Source organism: Phaenicophaeus curvirostris, chromosome 13 (genome assembly GCF_032191515.1).
Source record: "Phaenicophaeus curvirostris isolate KB17595 chromosome 13, BPBGC_Pcur_1.0, whole genome shotgun sequence".
Classification (NCBI taxonomy): Eukaryota; Metazoa; Chordata; class Aves; order Cuculiformes; family Cuculidae; genus Phaenicophaeus; species Phaenicophaeus curvirostris.
Window position 1 is genome coordinate 2809102 of NC_091404.1, and position 24898 is coordinate 2833999.

Sequence of the window (24898 nt, forward strand, 5' to 3'; positions counted from 1 at the left end):
AAAACAACTACAGAGCAACAGTAACAAAGTCAAAGGCTCAGAGAACTGTCAGGATGAGTCTGGGAGTACGCAGCTGGGTTTAGTTTTTAATCTTGACCTCTTCCACTTTGATTGTGCCCCTGAATTTCCGATTCATAAGGCAGCATCCACTTTGGCTTGTGCTGAGTCTGATCCAGAGAGGTATCAAGCATTCCTCTAACTCCTAGGATAACCGGAGCTGTGATTTCTGTGGTCATCAGTATGAGTGGAGAGCGTTCAGCAGCTCACAGCAGGCTGCTGGGGGCTTGAACGGTTGGATCAGTATGCAAACAGCGTTAGTGTGACACTGTCCTCTTCCCTTAGGTATTTAGAAGGCATTTTGTGCTGCGTGTGTTGATGCTGCATGAGAGAGATCTTCATGGGAAATGCCCTGCAGGTTTTAGCTGTCTTGGAGACAGCGTGGTGGTCTGGGTCTTCCTGGCAGAGGAATTGGCTCAGTTTCAGGGTAGAGAGGACCTTCACTGAGTCCAACCGTACCTCTCTGTTACTAAACCAGATCCCTGAGCACCTTATCTGCCCATCTTTTAAATCTCTCCAGGGATGGGGACTCCACCACTTCCATGGGCAGCCTCTGCCACTGCCTGAGAGCCCTTTGAGTGAAGAGATTTTCCCTAATATCCAATCTAAACCTCCCCTGGTGCAACTTGAGGCCATTTCCTCACATCCTATTGCTTGTTACTTGGGAGAAGAGACCAGCACCCTCCTTGCTTCAGCCTCCTGCAGAGAACGATGAGGTCTCTCCTGATCTTCTCTAGGCTAAACAGCCCCAGGTTGCTCAGCTGCTCCCTGAACCCCTGGGCTCCAGCCCCTTCCCCAGCTCTGTTCCCCTCCTCTGGATGCGCTCCAGCCCCTCAATGTCTTTCTTGGAGTGAGGGATCCAGAATTGAACCCACGTTTCAAGGTGTGGCCCCACCAGCACTGAGTCCAGGGGGATGATCCTTTTCATCCTGCTGCTGGCCATGCTGTTTCTGATCCAAGCCAGGATGTTGTTGGCCTTCTTGGCCACCTGGGCCACTGCTGGCTCTTCTGGCAGGCTTTTCTGCCACTAGCCAAGGTCTTGTGGGACAGTGTCCTCACAGAGCTTTAACGTGACAGCGCAGAGGGGCCTAGCTCATCTGGTGAGCCCGATATTGTGGGCTCAGGGTTCATACTTCATGGGAGGTTCTCCTGCACCTCTCTTTCCAGCATCAAACTGCAGCTGTTATTCTTCAGAGTGTTGAGGTAGGGAGTAGAAGGGGTTATAGCTGCATTCTCCCATCTCGATAGTGTTCTACTTGCACGTTGTTAAGAATTTTGTCTGGATATGGAATTCAGAGGAGTGTTAGCTAGCATTCTGAGATCACACAATCCTCATAAAAAAGCCTGGATGATTTATAGGCTGTGTTGCCTTCACCCTTGTGTAAGGCTCTGCTGTTACAGATCCCAATAGGCGACCGTCTAGCAGGACAACCTCTGCTTTTGAACCAGAGTGCTATCTCTTGGGGCTTTCTTAGTGAAGCACCATTTATATTGAGGTGTGGGAAGCTATGGCCAGCCTTCTTTATCCTATACTTTGAAGTTATCCTCTGAGGCAGCTGAAATAGGACCCACAGGTCCCGAAGAAGACAGCAGGTCCACGGGTTGCTGGTGCTCCAGCTCTGCCTGGCCAGCGCACCATGTCCTGGGCTCATCTGCAGCACAGCAGGCTGCCAGTCATGGGAATTGAAGTGCTTGAGGGTGACATGAGCTTATAATATGCTTTCATGTCCTACTTGATCAGACCCTCAGGGAACAGGAGCTGTCTGAGTCCAGAAGGGAAAGTTGGAGATTTCCAGAAGGTTGAGACTGGTCCAGGGCTGCCAGCAACTCTGCCTTGTGTACAGGGAGAATGAAGTCAGTTAGAGGTTTCCAAGGCTGCAGATTGAACAGTTTCCCTCTTATTCTAGACAAAGAGAGGGAGAAAAATCATGGAGAATCATAGAATCACAGAATGGTTTGGATTAGAAGGAACCTCAAAGCCCATCCAGTTCTAACCCTTGCCATAGGCAGGGACACCTCCCACTGGATCAGGGGCTCCAAGCCCCATCCAACCTGGCCTTGGACACCTCCAGGGATGGGGCAGCCACCACTGCTCTGGGCAACCTGGGCCAGGGCCTCCCCACCCTTATTGTGAAGTATTTCTTCCTGATGTCTGATCTAACTCCTCCCTTTTCCAATTTAAGCTATTCCCCATCATCCTGTCACTACAGGCCCTTGTAAGAAGTTCCTTTCCAGCTTTCTTGTAGGCCCCTTTCAGGTACTGGAAGGCCAAGCATGATCAGAATGTTCATCTTTGGTACCACTTACGATGGCACATCTCAGCACAACCTCATCTTCAGAAAATCTTTTGCATAAGTGGGTTTTCTTCAGATATAATAAATCAGTAGGTGTCCTTAGTCCTGACACAGTGGATTTGAGAGTACATTTAGTTTTTAATCATAATGGTTGAATCTTACCTCTTTGTTGGTCAAAAGAGACTTTTAATAGAAATGCTGGGTGTCCTGAGAGGCTGTCGAACTGACAAGCATCTGTTTCAAAGAAGAGTCAGTCATCTACACATCTTTCTTACCTCCTTTACCTGTTGTCTTCCTGGTAGATGTTTGCTGCTGCAGCAGCTCTGTGCTCCTGAATCCCCTAAATATGGATTCTGTGGTTTGGCAGGTAGTGACACATGAATTTCTGATAGAACAGATACAGTTTGATATCAGAAGCGCCGTGGCAGGTTTGGCTGTTGGTGTTTTCTGTCATTCCTTTGAACTCCATAGTCTGCAGAACTTGTGACACAGCGGGGTTGCATGGCAAAGCCTGTCACATCCCTGCTCACTAGTTCATGCAATGGAAAGTGAAATGACAGGCTGAGAGAGTTGAGGTTGTTCAGCCTGGAGAAGAGAAGGCTGTGGAGAGACCTTAGAGCAGCTTCCAGTCCTGAAAGGAGATGCAGGGAAGCTGGGGAGGGGCTCTGGATCAGGGAGGGCAGGGATAGGATGAGAGGGAAGGGTTTTCAGGTGAAAGTGGAGAGATTGGGAAAAGATCTTAGGGAGAAATGTTTTGCTGTGAGAGTGGGGAGCCCCTCGCCCAGGTTGCCCAGGGAAGCTGTGGCTGCCCCTTCCCTGGAAGTGTTCAAGGCCAGGTTGGATGGGGCTTGGAGCCCCTGATCCAGTGGGAGGTGTCCCTGCCCATGACAGGGGCTTTGAACTGGATGGTCTTTAAGGTCCCTTCCAACCCAAACTATTCTGTGATTCTATGTTTCTATGATTCTATGCAAGCCCAGTCAGCTGACAGACATGAGCTCAGTGATTCTCTGTATTTATTAGTTGTTCCCAAACCTTTCAAACAAGATTTCAGCATCTGCCTGGCCTTTTGAAATCATGTGTGTCCGCGAGTCCCTGAAGGTTGGAATCACCCCGTTGTATGCTGTTGCTCACCTGTCTCATAAATGTGATCTGCTGGTCAGCAGATGGGTGGGATGGACTGAGAGCTGCCAGTGGAAGCAGCTCCTTGAATGTGGAGGTGTTTAAAAGATGTGGCACTTTGGGGTTAGTGGTGGGTTTGGCAGTGTTAGGTTAACAGTTGAACTTGATGGACTTAAAGATCATTTCCAAGAAAAATGATTCTATGATTGTGTGAATGTCCTTATTGTCTTCCAACTGGCTGTGTCTCCTAGGATTTTTCCAAGGGCTTTTGCAATGTCAGCTGAGCCAAGGGCCTGTCTTTGCAGTTAGCCTCTGGGCAGCTGGATGATTTCCTGGCTGAGAGGTTCTTTACATGCAAAAAAACCTAGATATTTTCATAATCTGTGTTCAGTTTTGGGGTCCTAACTGCAAGAAGGACATTGAGGCAGTAGGGCATGTCCAGAGGAGGGCAACAAAGCTCATGAAGGGTCTGGAGAACAAGTCTTATGAGGAGAGGCCTGAGAGACCTGGAGTTGTTTAGCCTGGAGGAAAGGAGGCAGAGGGCAGATCTTATCACTGTCTACAACTGCCTGAAAGGAGGTTGTAGCGAGGTGAGTGTTGGTCTCTTCTCCGAAGTAACAAGTGACAGGATGAGAGGAAATGGCCTCAAGTTGCACCAGGGGAGGTTCAGATTGGGTATTAGGGAAAAATGCTTCCCTGAAAGGGTTCTCAGGTGGTGGAGTCCCCATCCCTGGAGGGGCTTAAAATATGGGCAGACAAGGTGCTCAGGGATCTGGTTTAGTACTGGGCAGGTACAGTTGGACTCAATGATCTCAAGGGTCCTTTCCAGACAAACAATTCTGTAGTTCTATGAGAATCTTTAATATGACTCTGTTGAACACTATGGCTATATTAATATAATGAAGCTCAGCTGTCAGGAAAGGAGTGATGGCACTGGTTGGATCCAGCGCAAAGATCAGACCCTTCCCAGGTCACCAGTTTGGGTTCCACTGTTGCAGATTGAGGAATCCTGAGTGCATTTCCATGCCCACATCTCCTGGAAAACTGCTGGGACTTAAGACAGAAACCTAGTTTGTAAAAATGAGTAATTAGAAAGGTTTACATTCAAATGTGCTTGACAGATGTTGTCTCCGCCAGTATGGGTACATTTCAGTCTTTCTTCCAAGCAGGAAACTTGCACTAAGATTTACGAGGGCTGCATGTAGAGCAGTAGCAGGAGGTAGAGGAGCCAACACCACGGAGCTGACAGTGGCAGCCGGTTTTCATTCCTGACAAACATCTTGCAAAGCAACTGGCGGGGGAAAAATTCTCACAACTAGAATTGTTTTCCAGACTTTAAAAATAGATCTTTTTAGCCCTGGTTTTGCAATCAGAGATGGCACCAGTCACTTCCTGATACCACACAGAATTATTATTTGGTGCTAGGAAGTGAGAACTTTAATCAGATGAAATGGCCATGTCAACAATTTCAGTGTTCAATGCACTGAGTCGTGACCCACCAGTGGATGTGGGCAGGTGCTGCAGAGAATTTCCAGACCCTGTGTCCACCGAGGAGCACTGAGTTAGCCTGGATGTTTATAGTTCTTAAGAAAGAGACAGATAAGATTTTCTCAGTAAAACTGGCTATCTTTCATCTATTGGATCAATGTCAGACCTTTCTCATGGATGCTCCACCTATATTCCCTGACCCAGAGGTTAGTACATTGCAGTATTTTTGAGGACCAAGTGATGCTTTCTTCAGAAGAGACTCTCGGTTCATTATCCTGGTGCAAAAACGCCTTTCGGAAAGGAAGAAGGGAATAAGCTGTGTAGGAAGCAAGACTGGCCTCAGTTTGACTTACCATATGTCTATAATCAGGAAAGAAGAATACATATTCCAGCATGCTAACCGTAATTACCAAGAAATGAAGTCAATCCTTGATGATGGTCTCATTTAAAGATGTTGCCTTAAAGGCACAGGGTCTACTTTTCTTATCATCCTGAATTTGAGAGAGTTTGACACAAAGATGCTTTAAATTTGCAAATCATAGTGCTTAACATCCAAGGCTGTGACACACTGCATTAATTATGATTGTAGCTCGTTATGCTGGGGGATGCTCGAGGTGCTTAGCATGTAAGAGGTGAAGATCTCTTTTCTGTGCTGGGGAATAATTTGGATTTCCCCAACGGGCTTGAGCGCGCTGTGGCATTAGGCTGGAAGTGACAGGATGAAGGGTTAACAGAGCTTCTGCACCGAATCACACTTTCCATTCCCCAACAGTCAAACAGTGCTTGATGGGGTTCTCTGTTTAGTGTTTTCTGACAGCACAGAAAGACCAGCGACTGCATGAAACACATTTTCATTTGTGCTTCGTGTGTGTCTCTTGTAATCAGGAGGTGATGCCGGCCCCAGCTTGTGGTTTATTGCTATTGCTGTCTTCCCTTGAGCTCTCGGAGCAAAGCAGGTTGGATGAGAAGAAAAATGAGACCAGTTTAATACCAATAGCCAGACAGGCAGCCAGAAATAGCTGTGCTGTAGGAGACAGGGTAAATAAAACAATCCTGTCAAACTCCATTGCAGTTCCAAGTTGCCAAATGGGAAGATAAAAGAGGCATTTCTGAACCCTTTTAGTGTAAGAAGCTCTGGTTCCCATATCAATTCTGTTAAAAACATCGAGGTAATCTTTGCACCAAAACAACGGCCCTGCTTTTATTGCAGGCTAAATAGGTCTCCCAGGGCTAGCCGAAAATTGTGTTTGCAAACAGACAGCAGCACTGGGACAATTCTTATTACTTCAAGTGGTTTTTTGGCCCATAAGGAACACTGTTTGACTTCTGCAGCACCTCCCACCCCTCCTCTGTTGCTCCCGGTAGCACGGATCTCCATGAAATGCTATGGTTTGGGTCAGGCCTGGGTCCAACTTGCAGCAGGGTGATAAAACAGGTCAGACTGTGTTTCCTTGGTTTCCAACAGCAGCTTGGTGGGAGCTCACTGCCGGGTCACGCTGAGGGGCAAGGTGTGCTGCTCTTTGAATTAGGGAGGTAGCATAAGGTGAACTTCTGGATGACCAAAGAAGACACACTAGCTTGGTCACAGCTCCAAAGCAAAGTGTAAAATGACATTTTTAGAGAACAGTGTTTCTACAGTCCTGCTGATACAGCCCCATGTTCATACCCAGCTGATCAGTCCATGCTGTCTGCAGACAAGACTTGTCTGTGAGTCCAGACCATCGAGCAAGGCGAGGAAGTCTGGTTCTCCTATCAGCTTCCTTGGCTAGCAGATAGCGGCAGATGAAGGATGAATTGACATGATATACATTAAAAACAGTTATGAGGAAGTACTTTAGCTTTATGATATGGCATATTGTTCAGCCTGGAGAAGAGAAGGTTTTGTAGAGCCCTTTTACCAAGGAGCCTTGATACCTCAAGGGAGCTACAAGAAAGCTGGGGAGGAACTGTTTATAAAGGCTTGTAGTGATAGGACGAGGGGCGATGGGTATAAACTGAAGAGGGGCAGATTTAGACTGGACATAAGAAAGATTTTCTTCAGTATAAGTGTAGTGAGGTCCTGGCCCAGGTTGCCCAGAGCAGTGGTGGCTGCCCCATTCCTGGAGGTGTTCAAGGCCAGGTTGGATGGAGTTTTGAGCACCGTGATCTAGTGGGAGGTGTCCCTGCCCATGGCAGGGGTGTTGGAACTGGATGATCTTTAAGGTCCCTTCCAACCCAAACTATTCTGTGATTCTATGATTCTACATTCAAGAAAAGAAAACCTTCCTTTTAATCTCCAAACCAGCCTCGAATTCATTTTCTTGGTGGCCCTTTTGCAGGGATGTGCAGGTACCAGGGATACTCCCCCAGCGCGGTGTTGCAGGAGGACATGCTAAAGGGCTGCGTGACTGGAGTCAGCACCCAGCAGCACTTTGCCGTGTTCCTTGGGCTCGGGGAGGCAGGTGCTGCCTGCTCTCTGCTCCCTGTACAATAGCAGAGAGGGAAGAGCAGATCCCGGAGAGGTCGCTGTGACACAGGAGGTGTGGGGAGAAAAGCATCAGAATCAGCCAGAGGAGCCAGCTGGAGGAAAGAGGGAGAGGCTTTAGGTTGTTGTTTGCTAAGTCAATCCAGAAAGGACTGGACTTAGAGTTCACAGACTGTGTTTTTTGTTCTGGATAGGCTCAGTCTATTCATGTAGCCATCCAAGATGCTTTACAATATACTCCATTCCTAATTTATAGCTCCTGTAATTGCAGTGGGTGTAAATTTAGCCCCCAAGCGAAACCTGAAGAGCTGAGAATCTAACCCTCCCCCTGCTGTGGCCTTTCAGCAGCCCAATTTTAAGCCCCTGGGAACAAACTGGAGAGAGCAGAAAAGCCGAGTGACGTGTCTGCAGAAGGGTTTCCCGTCTCTTCCTGTTATTAGTTCTTTGGAAATGCACTCGCCTTCGCCTTGCTGCTTCGCAGCCAATGTGACTGGGCTTGAGGTGGAACGAGGCATCAAAATGCCACTGCTGTTCCACTAAATACGTTGAACAAAAATAGCATTTCCACATAAAGGCTTTCAGCTCCAGTCCTCCCCCACTCGGATCCCACACTGCAGCTTCACGGAGCTGGCAAGGATGAATCAAACATCTCTTTCCAAACTCGGGAGACAGACACTGCTGAATAATTTGGCAGGAATCTGCCGACCTCCCCAGCACAGCTGTCCTTGTGCAAGGAGGAGTTACGTAAAGCGATGGCGCAGGGATTTCAGCTCCCCTCTTGCCGTGGCAGCCCCTGGGGGAAACTGCTAACAAACAATTTGGCCCATCCGAGGAAGTTCGCGGTAGGAAGCGAGTGGCTGAGGTTGTGTTCGGGAAGGGTGGTGTTACATCCCCCTGTTTTTAATACGATCCATCCCTCGGTGCCTTTTCAGATTGCGTTGCACAGACTCCATTCCCCTGCTTCAGAAGGCTGGCTCAGCCCAAGCTGCTGTGTCCAACGCGGTGGTACAATGCTAGAATCATAGAATTGTTTGGTTGGAAAAGACATTTGAGATCATCAGGTCCAAACCCGTCCACTACTAAACCACATCTCTGAGCATATCATCTGCCCGTCTTTTAAACTCCTCCAGGGAGACTCCACCACAATCCTGGGCAGCTGTTCCAGGGCCTGAGAACCTTTTCAGGGAAGAAATTTTTCTTAATATCCAATCTAAACCTCCCCTGGAGGTCCATTTCCTCTCATCCTGTCACTTGTTACTTGGGAGAAGAGACCCGCAACCACCTCACTCCAACCTCCTTTAAAGGAGCTGTGGACATTGATGAGATCTCCCCTCAGGCTCCTCTAGGCTAAACAGCCCCAGGTCCCTCAGCCGCCCACCATAACCCACGTGTTGAAGACCCTTCCCCAGATCCGTTCCCTTCTCCAGACACACTTCAGACCCTCAACGTCTTTCTTGGAGTGGGGGATTCAAAACTGAACACAGGATGTGAGGTGCAGGCTGCACCAGTGCTGAGTCCATGGAAAGGTTGACTTCCCTGCTCCTGGTGTCCAGCCACTTAACAAGGCTTAGATTTATTTTCCAGTACCTGAAGTAGCTAGAAGAAAGCTGAGGAGGGGCTTTTTACAAAGGCTTGTAGTGATAGGATGAGGGGCAATGGGTATAAACTGGAGAGGGGCAGATTTAGACTAGATGTAAGGAAGAATTTCTTCACTATGAGAGTGGTGAGGCCACGGAACAGGTTGCCCAGGGAAGCTGTGGCTGCCCCATCCCTGGAGGTGTTCAAGGCCAGGTTGGATGGGGCTTGGAACCTCTGATCCAGTGGGAGGTGTCCCTGCTCATGGCAGAGGGGTTGGAACTGGGTGATCTTTAAGGTCCCTTCCAACCCAAACTATTGTATGATTCTATGATTCTCTATTAAGACTATTTAGGACAAAAACATTCAAAAGGGTTCATTGAGTTCTAGGGTCTCATTTGGACAAAAGAGAGGCCTGGTTTTGCAAAGCACTCAGGCTCCAGGGAGGTGAACAAGAATGATCTGGAACTGTCCCATCTTGAAAACCAGCCCACAATAGGGTTAAGTTAAATGAACAAACACTACAGAAAACTGTGTCCTTGGTGTTCACAAAAAGCAGGCTGGGCTGCTTTCTTCAAAGGGTCGCTTTAAGGTAAATTAGATTTTAAAAATGTAAGCTCTGAATCTTTTTTTAAAAAGCCAAAGAACATTGAAAGCCCTTATGACTAAAGATACCCAAAGACATGGCAACGTGGCAGCGTGCCATGCTCTCATTGCTCACAGCAGGCTGGGCAGAGTGAGGAGAGAGAGCAGGCAGGCAGGAAAATCAGGACAGATTTCAGGAGTAAATGGTAAACCTCTGCTTGCCCCCTCGGCTTCTTCCATTCTGCTCTGCAGTCACTGCCCAGGTGAAAGAGAAAACATCAGAGAGGGGTCTGAGACCCATATCTTAACTGTTTTATTTTGTTAAGCTTCCTCACCAGGGGAGGAGGAGTAGCAGGCACTGAGCTCTTCTCTCTGGCCACCGATGACAGGAGCCAATGGAATGGCAGAAGATGCCAGGGGAGGGTGAAGTTGGACATCAGGAAAATGTTCTTCCCCCAGAGGGTGGTGGAGCCCTGGAACAGCTCCCAGGGAAGCAGTCACGGTGTCCAGCCTGACACTATTCCAGCAGCATCTGGCCAAGGCCCTCAGCCCCACGGTGTGAATGTTGGGGTGTCCTGTGCAGGGACAGGAGTTGGACTGGATGATGCTTGTGGGTCCTTCCCATCTCAGGACATTTTATGATTTGTAGTGTAAAAGCCCACTCGGCCTTTTCCAAATCTCTGCTTTTTCCAGATCAGATGTTTGGGTGCAGTTATTCTGGACCTTGATTTAGCCTTTTTCCAATTTCAGCTTCAACTATTCCTTATTCATGAACTCTTTGAACATCAACTGTTCACTGAGTTGTAGAGCTTGCCTGTAGGCGGGTTTCTCTTCAGCCCCATCCTTGGATCTCCATTCTCCTTTGATACCTGAAGAACACACCATCTCTGAGCAAAAACAGTCTGCAGGGATTGCTGCTTTTTATATTTTTTCTACCTTTGCTGCCTTGTTTCTGTTCTGTTTCAATTATTAGTTGTTTCAGGAAAGCCCTGGCTTTGCTGTGTGTGCACACAGGGTCGTTACTCTCAGTCTCCAGTCCCATCAGTGTTTGCCAGGGCTGTTGCTTCATGAGCAGCACTCCTCCCTCCAGGCCAGGTTCTCACATGGGGAGGAGTGAGGGAAAAAACACCTCAAGCGATGTTGTGCTGTCACTCGTGCTCACTGCAACAGGAAAATAGCTCAGAAAACCTCTACTAGGATGCAGTTCTGTAAAGCTACAGTGGAGATGGAGTGACGGTCCCCAGCAGAAGGGCCACCCTGGTGCATGTTCCTCAGCCACCCAAGGAGGGATGGAGGATCTGGCTGCACTGACTCTTCTTACAAGGCTTTGAACAGTTGAAGATCCACCATCAAAGGCTTTCACTGTGTCTTTCACTGATTAATTACTTGCGGCTTCCAGTTGCTATATAAAATAAAAGATATCGTTATAGAGATGGGGAAGGACTGAGGGAAGAATTGCTTCTCACCTGAAGGCCCGCAGTCACTCCCTGCCAGCCTCAGGAGCCGCTCTCAGAAGACCTGACTGCATGCATGTACTCAGAGTAATTCACAGAATCATAGAATGGTTTGGGTTGGAAGGGACTTCAAAGCCCATCCAGTTCCACCCCTGCCCTGTGCAGGGACACCTCCCACTGGATCAAGTTGCTCAAAGGCCCATCCAGCCTGGCCTTGAACCCCTCCAGGGATGGGGCAGCCACCACTGCTCTGGGCAACCTGGGCCAGGGCCTCACCAATTCCTTCCCAAGTCACTTTGAAACTACTTTCCCATTGGAATAGGCAGGATTTTGGTAACCAGGAGGACCAATAACCTACATATGCAATGAGAAACTTGAATCAGATTATTCTGTGGTTGGCATCCTTTATATTGTCAGCTCATGAGAAGAATCCGATGACTCATGGCTGGAAATGGCTCTTTCTCTGCCTGTGTTTTATAGATGATTTGTTTTACGCATGACAAGTAGAGTGTGACCTAGCATAGAGTAAGCCATAGAACTTGAAAAAAGAGTGCCATCCTAAAATCATAACCTTTGCTTCAGACCTCCCCATCCATCCTTGCACACTACCCATGAAGAAATAAATAGGAGGAGTTCCTGAAACCATGAAGATGATGGCACACGAAGCTAACCCGTGCCCTCTGATGGAGGGGAAGATTTCCTCCTTACGTGTTCTGTGCTGCTGAAGCCATTGGAGAGATTTTCATTCCAATGCTATTTTGCATTGGCAAATCAACTGCCGTGGGGGATTGTCCTTGTGATTGATGCCGTATTTCTCCTGCAGCATCATGAGAGGGTTGGACTCTCACAGGGTCTTGCCCAGCCACCATGTGCTGGGCAGTGCCTGGCACAAAAAAGCTCTGTCCTGGGATACTCGAGGCAGAAACAAAGTAATGGACTAGGGAGCAGGAGGAGGAAGCAGTGCTAAAGACAAGCCAAAGTCAATGTAGTAGTAAAAAAAGTCTGATTTACAAGTGTAACCCTTTCTGCATATACCTTTAGCCACTGCAGTAATTTCGGGGTAAATGCATCATTCATTGTAGAGGCCACATCCCAACTTCAAATCTTCCAGTTTTCCAACAGAAGTTCAGCCTTGGTTGCTTTATGATGGTCATACATGAGATTTTTTTTTCAAGCATAGCTAGAATCAGAATCATAGAATGGTTTGGATTGGAAGGGACCTTGAAGCCCATCCAGTTCCAACCTTCCTGCCATAAGCACGGACACTTTCTATGGAACAGGATGCTCAAAGGCTCATTTTCTCCTGCTGATCTGCTTAGATACACACAGGCAGCAATGTGGAGCCAGTGGTGACACACATAGAATTACGGAATGCTTTGGATCAGAAGGGACCTTAAAGCCAGTTCCACCCCCTGCCATGGGCAGGGACACCTCCCACTGGATCAGGGGCTCCAAGCCCCATCCAATCTGGCCTTGAACCCCTCCAGGGCTGGGGCAGCCACCCCTGCTCTGGGTAACCTGGGCCAGGGCCTCCCCACCCTCAGAGGAAAATATTTCTCCCTAAGATCTCACCTCAATCTCCCCTCATATTGAGACAAATAAGTGCGAATGACCCAGATGCACCAATGTCCTTAAGAGCCATGCAAAGCAAGCTGGATGCTGTCTGCAAAGGCTGCAGGTTGATGCCACTGTCCTGCTCTATGCCCTGGGGCTTCTCCCATGCCACCCCTGAAGCTCTGACTCATCCTACCTGCTCTCATCCCAATTTCTCCTCCATCTGTCACCTTGCTCTTAGACATCATCAAAATGCAGAGCTGGGAAGGACCCCAGGAGATCAGCTATTCCTTTTGCAGGCTTAAGGATGCTCAGATAGGCTCTGATGGATATTTGTGTAATGGTATTTCTGAAAATCTCGAAGGAGTCCTGTCCCAAAGCTTCCATTTTTGTCTTTTGTAGTGTTTAACCACTCTTATAGCTGGAAAGATTTTTTTCCAGGTGTCTAATCCTATTCTCCCTTGTGGGAAATTAAACCAAGCTGCAATCAAAATGGAGAATAATTGATCACTAGCCTCTTTAGTAGAGAAGCAGCTTTCACGTCCTGTAATACCATTAGCACATTCCCTCTTATTTATGTCTTTTCTAGATTAAACAACTCATTTTCTTTGGCCTTTTCCCCGCTGATCAGGTTTTGAGAGTCTTCTTTTGTTTTTTTATATTTTCTTGCATTTATTTGATTTAACTTAAAAAAATATATATTTCTTTTTTAGAATCACAGAATGGTTTGGGTTTGGAAGAGACCTTAAAACCCATCCAGTTCCACGCCCTGCCATGGGCAGGGACACTTTCTATGGATTAGATTGCTCCAAGCCCCATCCAACCTGGCCTTGAACATCTCCAGGGATGGGGCAGCCACCACTGCTCTGGGCAACCTGGGCCAGGGCCTCCCCGCCCTCACAGCAAAACATCTCTTTCTCATCTCCATCTCCCCTATTTCAGCTGAAAACCATTCCCCCTCATCCTATCCCTGCCCTCCCTGATCAAGAGCCCCTCCCAGCTTTCCTGTAGGCCCCCTTTAAGTACTAGAAGGTTCTCCCCAGTGCGTTTTGTGTGAGTGGAAACTGGGTTCAGGGGAAAAGAGGCAGAGACCCATCTCCCTTGACTCTGAGAAGAGAATCTGGTCTGCACTGCCAAGTGATGTCTCAGGATTTGTGCTTATGCACAGCCTTGTTTGCAGCAGGGGAATCCCACCAGTGCCCTGTATTTTCTGTTTTCTCTTCTTACGGAACAGAACTTCCCACCATGGGAAATGATGGAAGTTTTATTACTTAAAGGCCTTTCTTCATGCCTACAAGTGAAATAACGCAGCATAAAGGTTTGTATTTTGTTTTTTTGTGGCTACAATCTACCCTATTTGTTTAGCCAGCAACAAATGGATCCACAGCAGATGAGGCTTGAAGAAGCTGAGGAGGTTTCACCATTGCTTCTTTCTTTTCTTCAGCCCTCGAGTGAGTTCCCCACTGAGTTCAGGCTCTGCAAGTATCTTCTGGTCAACCCATCTCTCTTTTTCTCTCTGCAGGATCTCATACGAAGAGATATTCTCTATTACAAAGGTCGCATAGACATGGATAAATATGAAGTGGTGGATATAGAAGATGGGAGAGACGATGACTTCAATGTCAGCATGAAGAATGCCTTCAAACTTCATAACAAGGAGACTGAGGAAATGCACTTATTCTTTGCCAAGAAACTGGAGGAGAAGTTACGATGGCTTAGAGCTTTCAGAGAAGAAAGGAAGATGGTAAAAGAAGATGAAAAGATAGGTGAGGAATATGAAATGAATCTGAAAGAAGATTGTAGGTAATAATTGTGTCCCAACTGTTGTGAGAAACCCATTTTTTTGGTAGTAGAATACAGTTCAGCATTGTTTGAATGTCCTTGGTTGCTCTCATAGTCATAAATACGTCTCTTCCAATTCATTTCCTGGTGTTTTTGGCCCTCAATAAACAAACCCTGCCCATAGCTTCAGGCCTGGACCTCTGTGGGGTACTGAAGGAAGTCTTTAGCCTTCTGACTTCAGAGGCTCCTGGCTGCATTATTTCTGCTCTGGTTATAATCATGTCTCGTGCAGGGTAGGAGGGCGACAAAGTCAATGACTTATCAGCCGTGCCCTTCCACCAGTATCAGCCCATAAATTGACTGTAACCAGTGCCAGTTCAGGCTCAGTTTGTGTTGCTTGGGTCTAAAGCACCGGGCATGTTTATGATACCGTATAAATAATAATGAGTCTAATCTTACTTTTCATACACCCCCTGCACAAGTGAGATTATAGAGGCCTGTCCTTTCAAGGAAGATTTGCTTTTCAGTAAAATACCTGCCCATACACCCAGCTCACTGGGTGATGCTTTGCCACCCAGGCAGTTCGGCATTTGCCAAGCAGTGCAGAACATTCCCCCCTCCCCAAAAGGAAAAGTGGCTTTGTGAGCAACCTTCTGAATTGTGTTTGCCGTGTTCCCTTTTTCAGGCTTTGAAATTTCTGAAAATCAAAAGCGGCAAGCGGCAATGACAGTAAAGAAAGTCAGTAAGCAAAAAGGTAACCGGCAACACGCACTGTGCCTGGTGATGTGAGGGTGGAGCGGGCTGGGCTGAATCCTGCTGGGTTAGGATCCAGCGTCTCCCTTGAACTTCCTCTTCCTCTTTTTTTATACGATACCGTTTGTGCTTTGTATCCTTTCTTAATGTAACTGTGGGCCAAATTAATCTCTGGTCTGATGTGGTTGAAGCCAGTGGACTTTTCACCAGAGATGAATTTGATCTCATGTCTCCAGTCTGATGTCTAGAAGCTGTCCCTGGGGCAGAAATCGATCTCTCTATCTCAGTTGTTTATCTCAGGCTGAAACCGGAGTGAGTGTGGAGATGTGTATGGGTTCTGCCAATTCCCAAAGTCTCCCATTAGCAAAGAAAGTAAGTTGGCTAAAATTCTGGAGATGGTGATGGACCTACCGTTCCCTGCACTAGGAAGGGGACTTCCATGTTTCCTGGGGCTGCCTGTAACTTTTTGAGGACAGCGCAGTAGCATCAGCTCTAGGAAATGAAGTAAAGACATTCTATCTCTCTAATGGTAGCTTCATTTCCCCTCCCACACAGGCTGCAGCTGACTAATAAATGCATATTAATCAGAGTCTCAACTGGCAAAACAGCCAGCGTTAATTATCAGTAACTCTTGCAGCTACAGGTTTTGAAATAGTAAATAGGGAGGGAAGGTCAGAGAGGTCATTTTTCAAGTTTGCCAAAGCTTCACAAAGTTGTCCACATAGCATTTCATTACCAAAGAGCCATGGTACAACTTGACCGATACGTGGGGTTTGAGAGAACTCGTCATTCCTTGGCCACAGTCAGTTCCAGGCAGATCTGTCCCCGCTCTGTACAGGCCATGGGTTGGTTTTGGCAATAGCTGAAGGAGCTCTTTGCTTTCTGCCTCGCCTGTTTGTTGTCTACTGGCTTTGCTGGTCCAGTAGTGGCTCGCTAGGCCAACTGTAAATGCCTTGGTTTGCTGTGTCTCTCCATTGTCATCAGTCTTCTCCTTTCTACTGACTTCCTATGTTGTCTTCTGAGATGTTCTCTAACAACTCTCCTGGCCAGATTTTCTAAGTTCAAAGTATGCACATGCCCAAAAAGGGGCCCAGGGACTGCGTATTTTGCTCAATTTACCTGTAGTTCAGGCAAAAGTGGACGTTGTCACGGTTTTGCAGGTTCACCTCTCACCACTTGCATGCTTCTCCCTCAGCACGGAAGCAACCGTGGAGATTATGGTAACTGGAAAATTAGAGACGCTGGCTTGCATGGTGGCCACAACAAAACCCGGTTTTAATTATTGTTTGCTGATGAATTAATTATATTATTAATTAATTAAGGTGTTAATTAATTAATAATTGTACTGTTCAGTCATTAAGCGACACAGTTCAAAGGTGCCTGAGCATGCCTACCAGTATTCCCACTTAAATCATGGACTTGCATCTCGACAAATATAATACAGGCATATTAACCATACTTATTTCTTACACAGCGATTGCTCTCTTGTTTTCTCTCTTTCTCTCTCTTTCTCTCTGAGATGATAGAGGCGATGTTATCTTAGACTTCACTGACTATAAAATTAATTAGCTCCTAAAACACCAGTCAGCGTTTATTTTATGAAGACCGAGCTTATGCTATGACGCAGGCAGTTCCTTTTATGAGAAGAAGTCCTCGAGTCAGACAGCAACCCAGTCTGACCCCAAGCATCAGGTTAAGTGGAGCCTTGGTTGTTTGGCTTGAGACATGAATGCTGAAAAAAACCAAATAGGGTCATTAAATGAGTAGCTCTTTCTTTTGTCCTGCATCGTGGTGATCGTAACCCAGTCTCAGATTAATTAAATTAAGTACCGGCACTGAATGTTTTGCTGAAACCTCTTAGTTTTCTTACTCTGTGGTTTGTCTTGTGCCCGGCACCCAAAGAGAGGTGTGAGGCTGCCGGCACTGAGAGCTGGTGGTGTTGATCGGAGGAGCAAGGCAGGAGGGAATTCCAGAGAGCTGGCTTTTAGGGATGGATTTTTTGAATCTTGCCATATGCATTTTACATATATTGCCAATAATTCTTTGACCAAAGGCCTTGGCAGGCTCTTGGGGCTATTTTACTGACGCTGATGTGCAGCTCGTGAGGCTGGGAGTGGGCAGCCAGGTGTGCCTGTGCCAGGAGGTTAGAATCATAGCATCACAGAGAGCTTTGGGTTGGATGGGACCTTTACAGGTCATCCAGTCCAACCACCCTGTAGGAGCAGAGACATCTTCAACCAAATTGTGTTGCTCAGAACTCCATCAGGTTGCTGCCTGCAGGCACCATGCACTGTTTGTGGCCTCTCCCACAGCATGACAGTAGCGTTGGAAGGGGCTTGAAGTTGCTTTTGGAGCATCAGTTAGACCTGGAAAGCAGTGAACTCCTTTAGGAGTAGGAATACAGGTTTTGGAGCATCAGTTAGACCTGGAAAGCAGCGAACTCCTTTAGGAGTAGGAATACAGGTTTTGGAGCATCAGTTAGACCTGGAAAGCAGTGAACTCCTTTAGGAGTAGGAATACAGGTTTTGGAGCATCAGTTAGACCTGGAAAGCAGCGAACTCCTTTAGGAGTAGGAATACAGGTTTTGGAGCATCAGTTAGACCTGGAAAGCAGTGAACTCCTTTAGAAGTAGGAATGCTTCCACCGCATTCAGCTATTTATTCATTTAAATTTAGGGGCTTTGCAGAACAGGTCTCAGTGGCTACAGCAGGGCTTGTTGGCTCAGCAGCTCACCCTGGCATGTCAAGAGCTGCTCCTGTGTCAGCAGATGCCTATTACAGACTGGTTTCTAGATTACCTCTGTGCTTCCCTCCACTTCTTAAATGGGAAACCATGGTAATTTCCCTGTCACAGAATACTTAAGGAAGAGAGAAAAGTCGTGAAGGAGGTGAAATGGAAAATGCAATCAACTTTGTTTGAGGTGAAGCAGAAAAGTATTTTTCAAATAGTATAAAACACCACTTATTTCATGTGCTGTCGTACCACACCTCCCAGAAGTATTACTCTGGAGCTGGCTGACGTGTGTCGCAAAAGGACTCATTTTAACTGCCACTTGCTGCAGTATGCAAGGAGGAGATGCTGAGAGATCGGCTGATAGCAGGAGAAGAAGCCTTCAGACTTGGCTTTTTACACAAATGAAAACTTTATCCAGGTGCTTCAGGGAGAACACTGTGTTTTGAGGGGTGTCTGATCCAAAGTGAGGGTCCTCCCTGGAAACAACCCCCTCCTAATTCTCACGTCTGCACAGAAATGCATGCGCTGACTTCCAAATCACTGGAATGATGCGCAAGGTAAGGTTTCAGCAAAATACAAGGATTTGCACTACTTATTGGATTGGGCAAAATGTAATGATATTAGACCAGTGCCTTAAGACAGCATTAAACCAATTTTTGGCCTTCTTTAAGAAGTCCGTTAGACATAAAGTGAATGGGTAGTGTTGGCTCAGCACCCTACCAACAGTGAGAAAAAAGGGTTGTTTGTTGGTTTGTTTTCTTCTTTTTGCATTGATAGTTGAAGATTTTGCCTCTTGATTGCTGCCCTTTGGCCTCTTCCAATGTCAGTGTGGTAACTGGGAATAGAATTCAGTGTGGTGTCTCCTAGAAATAAGAAAGCAACAGAGAATTTTATTTGTCTTTACTTACAAAAACAACAAAAAAACCACCCCCACATTCTGTTTTAAGCCCCAGCCCCTCAAGCATGCAGCTTTTCTGCAGAGAAGGCCAAGTACCACTGAGGACCTCTGCTGTGCTGTCCCTGTGATGTTAAGATAGACCCAGCTGCACTTCCAAAACTGAGCTCCCTGTTGACTAAAGCAGTGGAAACAAGCCTAAAGTTCCCTTGAAAATGGAGCCCTTGTGGGTCTCCAATCCCTCCTTCATGTGGACATGGGATTTTCTAGGTGTCTGAAAACAGAAGGCTCCATTAGTGCTTTTCTCCATCCAGGACTTCTGTTCTGCTGGCCACTTCCAGTCTCCCTCCAATGATCAGTGTTTGTAGCTTTTGAAAACATCCAAAAGATCCATTTCTGATCCCCAGCTTTGTCCTCATGCAGGACAACGTGAACACATAAGGGATTTTTGCTCATGTTCCTAGAAGCTGTCAGCCAGGGGCATCAGGGGGTTTGGAGGTTCCAGTGCCCAGGAAGGAGACCCTATTCTTTGAGCATCATTTCCCACTAATGTTTTCATTTTGGAAAATGAAATATCTGTTCAAATCTAAGGAATTGACCTTAGTGCCCAGGGGGAGAGTTTCCCACCCCAGCTCTTCAGACCCATGTTATGAGCCAGCTCCTTCATGTCCTCTTTCTCCTGTATGTTCTTCTCTGCTTTCTGCTGCAGCTCCACCAAAGCAGATATACTCAGCACATTCAAGGCTTTAGCTTGGTGGTCTGGGACTTGCAGAAGGAGGAAAACATATATTCAATCACAGTTACCTGCAGGCCTGAGCTTAGAAGGATGCTGTCACTAAATCTGCTTGTAGATACTCAGCTATGCCAACCCAGCAGGGGTTAAATCATTGGCCAGCATGAACTGCTTTGGCCTGCTGTAAAGCACCCTCTGAGTCACTAAATTGTCCTGGTCATTTCTTCCTTTCTGATCACTTGAGCTCATGGCAAACTATGTCATAAAACCCCTGATCCAAACAGCCAGTGGCTTTTCTTTGACTTCTCAAACTCCTGCACTTCAAGCTCTCCTTCCACAAGTCTGCATCACAAAATGAGGTGACTGTGCTGGCTTTGCCCAGCTGGTGAGGAGGCGCCACCAGGTAACAGGATCTGTAGGTACCTTCTGTGGTCCTCCCGAGTGTTTAAGCCTACATTATTGCATCTTCATTGCTGACAAGATTGATGTGGCCCTGACACGTTTCCCCATCTTATTGATGCGTGTAGGCATCGCCTTGGGGGGATTCAAAGACACAAGCAACAGCAGATTAACCGCTTTCAAACAGAGGGGCATTTGCATTTTCAGATAATCAGGGTCGCTTCCCTTGCTTCACGAAGCTTCCTGCGGTGTAGGTGAAAGAATGGAGCTAATCGTATTCCCGGGGATGTTTCCCTATGGATTCGGAGAAACCACAGAGCTCATCCTGTTGCCTGTCAAACACAGACCCTCCCCAAACCTTCCCCAATGCAGATGTCAGCCTGTGCCCGTCTGCGGCTTGCATTGGGTCCACAAGCGTGAGTCTCATCAATGATAGTAGAGATAGAGGTTTCTCATTCCAGGCGTTTGTAACCCAGCTGGACTCAGCATTTTCATCTGAGATCCAGTCAGATATAGAAGCTAAGGAAAATTGTGAATCATGGAATTGCAGACTGACCTGAGTTGGGAGGGACCCACTCGGACCATCGAATCCAGCTCCTGTCCCTGCACAGGAGAAACCCAACATTCACACCGTGGGGCTGAGAGCCTTGGCCAAACGCTTCTGGAATATTGTCAGGCTCGGTGCTGTGACTGCTTCCCTGGGAGCTGTTCCAGTGTTCCACCACCCTCTGGGGGAAGAACCTTTTCCTAATATTAAACTTAAATTCAGCCATCATTTCTTGGCTGGGAGACCTTAAGGTGACTTGGCACTGGGTGTTTGCTTCTGAGCAAGTGTTCTAGGGGAGTTTTTTGTTGAGATGCAAAATTGGCTTCTTGGGTTTTCCATTCACTCTTGTTCAAAGAGCCAAGATGTTGAAATCAATGCCATGTTGAGATTTTGAATGAAATAAGTCTGTCAGCCCAGATTCTCCTGCAGTTTCAGTTTGGTGAGGGATTTTATGTAAAGGGCAGTGTTGCCACCCAGAAGAGGCTGCATTTCAGGGAGTGATAGATGAACTTATCTCTTCCTGTCAATGAAATGGGCAGGATGATATTTGCTATCAGTGTGCAGAGTGCTGGAGGGGAGGGAGGCTACATAAACACGAGATGGGATAAACTAGTTTTCCCCCGGCTTTGATTCTTAAAGCCCTAGTATTATTTATTCCACCTTGCCTTGCTTATCATATGAGGAATCATTATCTTAACATCTAGTCTAATGACCTCAGGTTGCAGTAACAGACTCGATAAATAGACTCAGGAAAGTCAAGTTACCTCAGTATTTGTAGATACAGTGATTGGCTGTGGAATAGCCAGGACATAAGATTCCTATTTTCCTCTGTTGCATTTCTCAAGCTGCAGTTACCCCTTTTCCCTCCCTCTTCTTCCAAAACAGAGGAGTTAGGCTAATGGTTAGAAAAGGAAGCCGAGGCATGTCCTCCTCACCAGTCCCATCCCTGGTAACACCTACCTTTGCCAAGCTGTTGAGTGAAATCCCTGGCTGTGCAAAGAGCCATGGCCAAAGAACCACTGTTGAATTGGGTGAGTAGGATGGAATTTGAGTTGGGTAGCTCAGCGTGGCAGTGTAAAGCCATGAAACCCGTGCCTCTGGAGGCTGACGGTTCCTGTTCACCACTGCCAGCCACACCTCTTGTTGGAAGAACTAAGTCTGCAATCAGGGGGCAGAACTAGGTCTTAGACACAGCATAGTTTGCTGGCTCCAAACGTAAGAGCAAGCAAGTGACTCGTGGTGAAGTGCTTTGAGATCCTCTGTTGAGACGTGCTGAAGAAAGGCAAAGGGCTGTACCCGTTCAGCCATTGCTGCTTCTGATTTCTTTAACTTGTCACTATTGCAGGACTAATTAACCACACAACAATTAGTGTTCTTGAGGAATGTTCCCAGCTACCCCACATTGTGTATGGATTACAATATTCAGGAAGGAGCTGAATTTCTGGGATTTTTGAGCATGGCTCCTGAAGGATGCAAGCTGGCTCAGCTGCTAGCGCGATCACAGGTAGATAAAAGGTTTCTTAGTGCAGCACTGCTTCCTTTTCTACCAGCAGCCTCCACTCAGCCAGTAGAGAAAGCAGGCATTGGCATTTTATTGTCTCCCACTCAACTCTGGCTAATGAGCAGTGTGGTATCTAGACAACTAGGTAGAAGGAAAATGTATGAAATAGCTCCTGATCAAAGGACAAGCTAAAATCTTAAAGGCTGAAGATGGAATAAATAGCTTGCAAGGCAAGTTTCCATGGTTATATACAGTCAAATCTGAGTGTATTCTGTGTGTGTTTTGTATTAACTCTGGAAAGGTCAGTGTTAATGTAGCTGTCCTGCTCTATGGTACCTGGCTCTGTCTGCACGTCTCCATGTGGATTGCCTGTGAGTTAATAGCATGCTCCTCGATCTTCACGTGCTACTGAAGTCGTGTTGTGACCTCCAACAGAAGAGACTCTGAAAAAATGAACTAGAAGGGGGAAAAAAAAGAGGGAGTTTTAAACCTTTTTAATTGTCTTTTTTTCTGAGCTGAGAGATCCAAAAGATTCCAAGTGACGTTGCCTGCTGCTAAAAAAAGAGATGATTCCAACTGACAGCACAGCATCTCTCTTTACCAGTTTTGTCTAGCCAAATTGTAAACCCTGGAGTTTGCTTTTTCTCATTCTGAACAGATTGCCACAACCCCCACCCTGCTGAACAGTCTCGCTCTGCAGCTGCAGCCTTTATATTCTGCTACAGTGCAGAATTACGCATGGACCAGCAGAAGGAGCTCCAGGTCTGGTCATTGGTGCAGAGCTGCTTCCTTACGCCTTGGGAAGGCAGCGCAGCAGCTGTGTCTAGAAATCATTACTTACCTATCGATTCTTTCCCTTTGTGCTATGAATTCTCTTCACCCAGCAGCCCAAAACTGCATTGGAAAAGAGCTTTGCTCATTTTTTCTGTTGAATTGCAGTGGAGGTATGGCTTTGCCTAGGAAAAAATATCCCTCAAGAGACAATTTTGCACAGTGGCCCCCAGTTCTGATGAGGGAGCTGAATAGAAGAATCCCAGGTCATGCTTTTTCCCAGATTTGCTCTGCCTCAGGAGCAGAAGATGTGCAGATGAGGTGAATCTCCCTCCCCTGCCCTCCCTCCCCCATGCCCGTGTTCCACCACGGCAAGAACATGGGTACGGCCAAAAGAACCCACACGTTCCTGGGGCACCTCAAGCTGTTACAACCTAATATCACAGTTTGACAAGAAAATGTGTTCGTTTGGAATTATCAGCCTGACTTGCCAGAGCACAGATGTGTTTATTTGCATGCCCACAAGCACACGGTAACTCTGCATGCCACTGAGATGGGTTTGATCATTCAGGCCATGGATGCAATTTGATAAATATGATAAATATGCAAACCTTCAGCTGCTTATTCAAGTAGAACCAGCCAGGAGCTTTTGACGTTCATCCAGCTTAGATGTTCATGCCAGTAGCCTAGATCCTCGAGAAGGGTCACACGAACAACTTGGAGAATACGGGTCTGAGCTAAAGAGGCCGAGGGCAGTGGCAGTGTGTGCAATGAGTATGTTCCTAGCAAGGATAGACCTTTTTCAGGAATTTGGACCAAAAAAGGCTATTTGGGGAAAGAACTGAATGGGGTTTGCTAATGATCTGGCCAGGGGAGTCTGCCTTTTTCTTTTTTGGAGAAGACAGACTATGGATTACATTCTTTGTAGTGTTAACTCCATCAATGTCAGTGGACTTCAGCCAGACTTCATTTCTCTACTTCTTTAGCCTTCCAAGTGCATCACATTTTGCTGGTCCAGGAGACTGTGTAGCATTTCTGTATTATAATTAAAATGCATTAGTTCACCCTCCACAAATTGCTTTAGAGACAGTAAAGAGCTCAGCGTGGCAGACTGGATGCATCACGGGGCTGACTGCCACTCCGCAGCCGCAGGATGCAAAAGACTTTGGGCCATGTCATTACAGCAACGTGGTTTTAAGGTCTTCCAAAGCTAGAAACAATTGCTGCTTTAGATTCGTAACTATTTTGTGCTGCAGAAAATTAGTTAGTAATCTTGGTGGCACAAGATTTGAAGTAATTCCTGGTCCTTTGGTCAGTCGAAGATCCAAACCACTTAGCAGACAGAAGAAAATATATTTCCCAGCTGTAGCCATGTGGGGGACATGTACCAGGTGCCAGCCTTCCAACAGATTCTAATACTCCTCACCAATCTCTGCTGAGTAAAGTGTCCAAGGCACTAAAGGCTGGTGGCCTCCAGGAGAAAGTCTCCATCTATGTTCAGGGCTAGAGTTTGCCCTCCAGGGCAGACTCCACGGTTGGTTTCACTGCCCACACATTGACCTGCCTTCCAGCAAGGCAACTCAGAGCAGGATAGTGGTAGAAGAAGGAATGGAAGAGGTAGGGCAGAGCTGAGCGCAAGCCCATGCTCTACCTATATGGGGTAAATTCAAATTGATGGTTGGAGAGTGCCAACAAGGATAGTACAGAAATTGTCTCAGTTATCCTAAAACTGACCCTGTTCCAGGTTTGACCCCAGGACAGCAAGGATTCTGGGGCTGCACTGTGCTCCGCAGGGTTTTTATAGGAGAGAGGAACTTGGGAAAGGCAGAGTAGAAGACTTGTTGATGAGTAACTATTCCAGCACAAATGCAGAACATCTCCAGGTTGTTCTTTGCCAGTAAGTTTGAAGCATTAACCATGATGAATTTGTTAAAGGTTAATAAGTGTGAATCATGGAGCATTTTTTTGTCCACTGTAAGGAAAGGTCTCGGTTGCTCCCTACAGCGGACAGAGCGCTGCATGATTTGATGGCATTTGCTGTAAAGAAGGAGAAATCAGTTAGACATAGTCAAGATGATACCTCCATTTGGGTTGAGGATTTTAACAGCCCTCAATTTGTGAATTCTATCACAAGGGGAAGTGAATTAATTCTCTTTCCTGAAGCCAAGCCAAAGCTTTAGTTTTGTATCTAAAG

At 46.8% G+C, this 24898-nt stretch overlaps 1 protein-coding gene across 10 annotated transcripts in view; it reads left to right on the plus strand.

Moving 5' to 3' along the window:
* Window positions 1-24898, plus strand: part of ARHGEF9 (Cdc42 guanine nucleotide exchange factor 9) — a 219510-nt gene that overhangs the window by 189075 nt on the left and 5537 nt on the right. For all 10 annotated transcript variants that reach the window (XM_069867770.1, XM_069867771.1, XM_069867772.1 and 7 more), the window contains 2 exons: window positions 14113-14356; window positions 15058-15126. In XM_069867770.1, the coding sequence (XP_069723871.1) occupies window positions 14113-14356; window positions 15058-15126 (313 nt within the window). The remainder of the gene's footprint in view (window positions 1-14112; window positions 14357-15057; window positions 15127-24898) is intronic.